Below are 7132 nucleotides of genomic sequence, written 5' to 3' on the forward strand. Positions count from 1 at the left end.
ATAAAAATGTTTTTTCTGTCTAATTACCAGGTTGTAGAGGAGTTTCAAGTGGCTCTGAGCATGCGACGGGAATGCCCCCCGATTATGATGAGACGAACATCGATGCAAAGAGACCCTCAAAGGGTCCATACGGGTCGCACACTGTCAGGCAGGTTTTGTCGCGCAATCAGAATACGCCTAGCAGACAAATCAAGCAAGACAGTATAGACTCAGAGAAATCTGGTAAATTCGTGAAAGGAACCATTGGCCTAGATGATCTTATGGACGGAAGAAAACCCGAAAATTTTAATTCTCATATTCGGTACTTGAACCATTTGCAAAGATCAGCTGATTCAGGGTTTGCGAGTACGGAAGTCGAAGCACAGCAACAGGCTCGTCTGAAGCCTTTGATGAGGCAAACTAGTGTACAGGAAAACAAGGAGTACGAAATTGAGATGGCGGAACTCTGCAGCTCAAAGACGAGCAGCAAAAGTGAATTGAATTACAGAGATTTCAACGAGGAGAACGCTTCTTCTCACGTGCGAAAAACATACAGAGAAGATATGATGTTTAGGGATCCGATTCCAGAGATCAAGGTGCAGTCCAATTTTAGTCCTAAGGAAAGTGAGCAAGATGGTTTTTTACTCGAAGCTGTCAGTGCACCAGAGGATTTTAGGGACCAGCTTACGGAAGTTGTGACAACCATTGCCCAAAAGCATTGGGAGCAACAAGCTAAGTCAAAAGTGTTTGCTAAGCAAGGCAATCAAAGGAGCGATAACCCCAGGGATGGCAATGAATTGTTGCAAAGTATCAAAATGGACCTTTCTTCAGCAACTCATAAGAACCAACAAAGTCCTGGCTATCCTTCCCCTCTCGCACAACTAAGGAAAAGGGAGGCTCAGAAAGGAAAGACGTCAAAGACAGGAGAAAGGATGAGTACAGACTCTTTTTCTGATATTCCATTGCCCCCTGCATCTATGCTTAGCGAAAAACAAGCCAGCCAGTACTCAACACCCTCACCCCCATTACCTACACCTCCCCCTGAAATGCTAACAGATACTGAAGATACGTTTTCTTTTTCCTCGTTCGGTAATGTTCAACCCGAGGATCCTTATGAATCTAAAGCAAGAACATTTACTACGCAAAGTGGTGACACGAGTGCGGTACGAACCCGGAGTGAAATACCGGAGAGTGACGAAGTACCGATAGGACACGGAGCGAAACCGCGTAAACCGCAAATCTCAAGGATACCAGCAGTGACAGCTTCAAATTCACCCGTGAAACATTCAAATCCAGGGAGTGTTCAAACCAATATCGAAAGCTCAATGCAAAGCAGATCAGTAAAAGTAAAACCCCCGGCTGTTAGTAAAAGACCCCCAAACGAACTTTATTCAGAGCAGGCAAATACGAAAGGTATTCAAGGGGCGAAGGAACACAGAACACACCCATATTCTCAATACTGATCGGGGGAAAAATACAATCGTTTTATAAACACCACAAGTTTATATGGCGCTTATCCGAATCTACAATATAATCGATTGAATTCGAAAAGCATTGCGGAATATCCATTCAGTTTTTGGAGGGAATCTCTTCGCTGAAGCTACAGTGTTCATGCTCTTGAACTGAATTGCACATTGATTTCAAATCCTCAATGGACGTTTTAAGGCTGTAAAAGGTCTTTCTAATCTCGAATATTAAGAATTTGCATAGAAATTCTTCTTCATTATGGAGACTTTGCATGTCTTTGCTTGACAATCAGACAAGGCTTTGCCATGTTATTCTAACTTATTTCAGTTAAGCAGCACAAATCGATGTTCAAAGATGCAATTTCCAGAAATATTTTGAAAATTTAGAATTCAAATGCTATACCAATTTATATACTTTTAAGTATGCCTCTCTTTTAGTTTTGACTTAATTTCCTAATCAGTAATTTTCATTCGTTCGTTCGTTCGATTTTGACACAAAAACTAACAGAATTCTTAAAATTTTCTGGGCTTAGAACCTGACAAATCAGCTTATATCTAGTATTTTGTTTCTGGGGTCGTATTTTGTTGAATGGGAGACTCATTTATCACATATAATGTGTATCCTGTTGTGATTCAAGGAGTAATAGAAGCTCAAATAGGGAATTTTTAAATTTGAAAGTAGCTTCTCTTGGTATCCCAAAATTCTTTGCTCGTATTTGTTTCTTCGTCTATTGCAGTTTTTATTTGTAAATCCATTGACGTCACATCCTTGAAAATTCGTAGATATTGTGTATATACCACAGTGACAATATTGGTATAGAGAACAAGGCTGTGCGTATTTCCTTTCCGCCTTCTTCTTGCTTATTAGAGTCGCGAAGGGGATTTGAAATTTAAATTTGAAAACTGTGAAATCGCACCCACCCGATTGCTATGAAACGATAAAAAATATGGAAGTTGGCGAAAAAGCCAAAGCTACGTAAATGGAATTTAAATTAAATATCTGACTGCATTATTCTCAAAGCCTTCTTCAGGTTGATTTTCAGGTAAACTTGAAATAAAATTGCTAATGTCCTGTTTCCTGATAGGGTGGCAATTTTGGGACAAACGTTATTTAAAAAAGGAGGAAAGGGTATCTTTATTCTCCATAAATACCGAAAAAATACCACCAGGAGGTAGTAAAGACCGAAAAAATATGCATTTAAATAATTTACCTTAGAACTTAGAAGCATCTAGAAGCATTCAACCCCTTTAAGAAACCAACGCCTATAAAAATGTAACGAAATACTCCTCGTATTTTGAAAACTTGTTCAACTCAAATTATTTAGCGCTTAAGCCAACAAATTTGAAACATTAGGCCTGTTTTGTCAGCATCAAGATGGATTTTCATGGAGGGATGCAAATACTATGTTACTGAAACTATCATAAACCAACTAGCATTTAATGCTGAAATAGCAACTGAAATGCCAACTTGCCAAATGCCCAAAACCCAGATTACTTTGCATACTTGATCAAGTTAGAAAGGCAAGTTTGCAACGAACGTCAAATTCACAGAGAAAAATGGTAATCTTTAGAAAAGAATGTTTTTCTTTTTAGATGCTCTCTTGAAATCAGGGAAGTTTTTGCTCCAAAAATTTGACCCAAAATTGACTGTGCTTTTGCTTTGTTCTCGTTCCACAAGTAGGTGAATGTTAAAACAAAAACTGGGATGCTCACAAAAAGAAAACTCTATTTCAAAAATAATATGAAAAATGCTTACAAAAATCAAGAATATATATTATCAAAATTAAAGAGTTGCTTGAAATTGCAAAGTTCACTTTGAAGCTTTGAATGTTGCCATGGCAGCTTTAAGCATTGCTGTAAAATTTGGTGTACCATTGCCTGTCACTGGGTCCCATTGCTGGAAGGCACAAAACCCTTTGTCGTGAGCAAGACATCCCTCATTGCAGCCTGATGTGACATCATAAAGTGTAGCAGCATTTTTGTACAGGAATGGGTTGATAAAACCCATAACTGGTTTCTTGCTGTTTAGTCTAGCGTCATTTAGAAGGCTTATGATCCCTGCAACTGTCGGAGTAGATGCAGAAGTTCCAGCAACTCCTGGCACAGGTACAAGATTGTTGACCACCCAGAAGTGGTTGGAAAGAGCTGAAATGTCAGGATATCCTCTACCACTTTTGTTATAATACTTCTCTGCTGGCAGATTCTCCATTTTGCTTAGATAAAAAGCTACTTTTTCACTTTGATATGAAGGCTGTGCAAAAACATTGCTAAATCCTCCACCACTTATCTCATAGGCATATTCCCCAGAAACTGTAAATGGGTTCTCCAGAGCAGTGCCACCAACAGCTGTTACATATGGGCTTGAGACAGGAAAATCTGGACTAAATTTGTTATCTTTGCAGGCTGCACCATCATCCCCACTTGCAAAAAGGATTGTCAGCCCACGAACACCAGCCTTCATGAACTCAACATTGATCCTTTGCATGTATGTCACAGACAAACTGCTTTCAACATCCCCATAACTGATACTGTGCACATAAGGAACCTCTGACATGTTCCCAATAGCAACCATCCAGGTCAAAAATGGTTCTTGTGTTTCATGGCGCCCTGCAGTACTCCAAAACCAAGTTGGTATGTTAGCTCCTGTGCTCATTATGTATTGAGTATCTAAACTTGCCTCAATTCCTGACCGCCCAGTGTCTGGGCCTACAACTTTTGCAATTTCATCCAGATGTTTGAACCCACTCCCAAACAGTCTCATAAATTCTTTCAGATCTCCTGCATTGTAATACTGCTCCAAGAACTGGGCAACAACTTGGCTGTTGTTTTTGTTGGACCCAACAGTGTCTGAGATGTTGTATCTTTCTCTCAATACAGCAGGGTATACACCAATATGAATCTCTGGGTTGGGAGCACCTGTCCCTCTTTGAATATGGTCCAGCTTTATCTTAAATTTGCTAGCATTGTCTTGGGCTTTGGGTTTAATCCAGTTGACAGCTGGAAATCTGTGCAGACCTGCAACGAAATCCAGGTGCTTTGCTATATATTGAGGAACATAGTACCTCGACAGGGAGCGAATGACTTTCTTTGTGTATTTACTGTGTTTGAAGTAGTAGAAAATAGAGCCGGTGAGAAGATTCTCCGCAGCATCACGAGACATTCTGCAAACCAGGAAATCAGAGTTTGTGGTTTTTTCGCAAGCCTTGATACCATTCTTCCAAAGCCATCGTTTTACCGTTGAAAAACTTCGATGCGAAGGTGAAATCAATTTGGTTATCTGGTCCACTGTCAAGTATTGTCCATAGGCCGGTGAATCTGGATCGGAGACTTCAAGCAACAGCTTTTCCAATTTATCCGTGTTTCTTTGCTTAATCGCAAAAGTAAGCTCTATAATCTTATTTGCTTCAACACGATCAAGGACTTTCCAACCCTCACGTTGCCAGTAGGTCAGGCTCTGGTCTTCTTCGAGGCTGACGAGGTAAGGCTTGTTATAGGCCAAGCAAGGCATGAATATTGATGCAAGAATAAACTGCAAAATGGAAAGTGTCGCCATTTTGAGAGGCAGCTGTGCAACTTCCACGTCAAGCTATCTAGCTGCAAATGGCGTTGGTCAAAGGCCTTTTCTGTTTACCTGATATTTTACTCGTGACTTGATAAAATCGTTAATCACATGATTTCAACACAAAAGTAAATTTCCCGCCAAGCTATCACCAACTCGAGACTTCCAAATATCAGCTGATATTGTCACAGAACTGCCGTGGTCTGGTATGGTCGTCAGGTTGTAACTTCCGTGTCTGTAGAATCAGATTCGCGTTCGCGAGTAGGTTGAAGATAAGAAAAAGGGCCCAGTCGTCTCAAATATAACTGGCAACAGAATCTGATTCCTATTACAGATATCACCATACTAATAGCTACTATTTACAACAAAAATAAATCGAATATCTTTTCTCGTTTTTCTGGAAAAACGGGGTTTATACCGTCCGTTAGCCTGCGTCACAGACCATCATCACCAAGGAGGAGAGTGATGGTCTGTGACGCAGGCTAACCGTCCGTTAGCTGCTCTGCGTAAAGGGGAAAACTTATATGCATTACTTTATCTTTCCTTTCATATGTTTATGAATATTCTTGTTTGTCAGTTTAGATTTTGCTGATTTACGAAGATAATTGTCATTTATTTCACATGAAAAATTGGCATTTGTCGTGGCAGGGGGGGGGGGGATTCTTAGTTTTTGTTTGTTTAGCCCTCTATACACTCTTTTTATAAGATTATTGTTTATAAGAATATTAGGGCTCAAATTATGCTTAGGCTCATCTCGAATATTTGTGTCTCAATTTTCAGCAGTTGCCTGTTTTTGCGATGTTTCATCTATTCTTTTTATCAAAAAAAGATGGGAGTCAGAAAAGGGAGAAGGGTGATTGATTCAATTTAAACACTTGTTTTATGTACATTGTTTAGCAAGTCATGAACCATGATATCATGCATTTTCACTGAATAGAAATAAATCGCGAGGTTACATTAGGGTTTAAAATAAATATGATGTATAAGCAAGGGGGCATAAAAAGGCTGGAAAAATCTTGAAAAAGCTAATCATTTTTAAAAGACAAACATACTCACAAAATAGAAACGATTTTTTGTGTTTTTCTTTCATTTCTTTGCAAAAGGTTACCAGATTGACCATTAATGGTACAATAAGGCACTGTAGCATTCCCAACGGGCCGTTTGGCCGTTGATTAGAGATGGCCAATGCACAGAGGCTCTTTTATGAGTGTTGGACCATAAATTCAGGAACTTTCTCCACTCGCCATTGCATCTACGTGATCGTTATGAGCGGCAGTACCGTGAATCCTCGAATTGCCCCCCCCCCCCTCGAAAAGGCCCTCCCCTCGAGTAAGCCCCCACTCTAAAACTACAAACCAGGGGGCTAATTCGACGATTTACGGTATATCTCATTTTTCAAAAAGCTTGGTTTCTGTTCAATGGGGCTATTCTCATCGAAAACCATCCAAAAACTTTTACAACATTTTTCGTTTGACTATTTCCTTGTAATTACATAAAAACCTCTTTATCTACGTTTCCCTGAAATCAAAGATAACTTTAACAGTGCTATCATTAGTTCTAAAATGCAAAATTTTCTAAGTTAACTTTAAGAAAGTTATTCAAGGCATATTTGAATCACTAGCATTGGTGTCTAGGAGGGTAAATATTTTCTACATGCTGAAACTGTAGCTTAAACGTGTCATCTTTCTCCAGACATGTGTCCTGAATTACCATTACATGATTCACGGACATCTAAACAACTCAGTATAAAAATTAGATATTTTATTGAGGAGATGTAACTAGCTAGAGCGCTCTTCGGTGACTTACTAGAATCTTCAATGCCTTTCTTTTACTCCCCCCAACTTTACGGGGCTCTCTGTGCCCTCGTGGACATACGAATTTTTCAATGGGCGAAAGAACTTGCAATACGAAACAGATTGAGAAATGGTAGCAGTAATGGAAGGTGTCTCTGCATTCATACATGCATGATAGAATTATTACCTAGCCCCATCCTGTTATAATTGCCTGTTTCAAACACATTCTAAAACCAAGTGCGTTCTAAACAAGGTTCTAAACATTGCAATTCTTAGGCCCATAAAAGACCTAAAGGCATTATGTTGCAGTTCCGGATTAAGGCCAAATTAGGTCT

At 39.5% G+C, this 7132-nt stretch overlaps 2 protein-coding genes across 7 annotated transcripts in view; one reads left to right on the top strand and one right to left on the bottom strand.

Moving 5' to 3' along the window:
• Window positions 1-3859, top strand: part of LOC135686571 (uncharacterized) — a 43358-nt gene extending 39499 nt beyond the window's left edge. For all 6 annotated transcript variants that reach the window (XM_065202832.2, XM_065202830.2, XM_065202833.2 and 3 more), the window contains one exon: window positions 31-3859. In XM_065202832.2, coding sequence (XP_065058904.2) covers window positions 31-1442 — 1412 coding nt within the window. In that variant the 3' untranslated portion in view covers window positions 1443-3859. The remainder of the gene's footprint in view (window positions 1-30) is intronic.
• Window positions 3152-5221, bottom strand: LOC135686580 (tripeptidyl-peptidase 1). The gene has a single exon (XM_065202848.2). It carries the CDS (start codon window positions 4996-4998, stop codon window positions 3256-3258), a length of 1743 nt encoding a protein of 580 aa, XP_065058920.2. The 5' UTR covers window positions 4999-5221; the 3' UTR covers window positions 3152-3255.
• Window positions 5222-7132: the final 1911 nt, after the last annotated feature.

Source organism: Rhopilema esculentum, chromosome 6, assembly GCF_057945365.1.
Source record: "Rhopilema esculentum isolate cy_ngs chromosome 6, ASM5794536v1, whole genome shotgun sequence".
NCBI lineage: Eukaryota > Metazoa > Cnidaria > Scyphozoa > Rhizostomeae > Rhizostomatidae > Rhopilema > Rhopilema esculentum.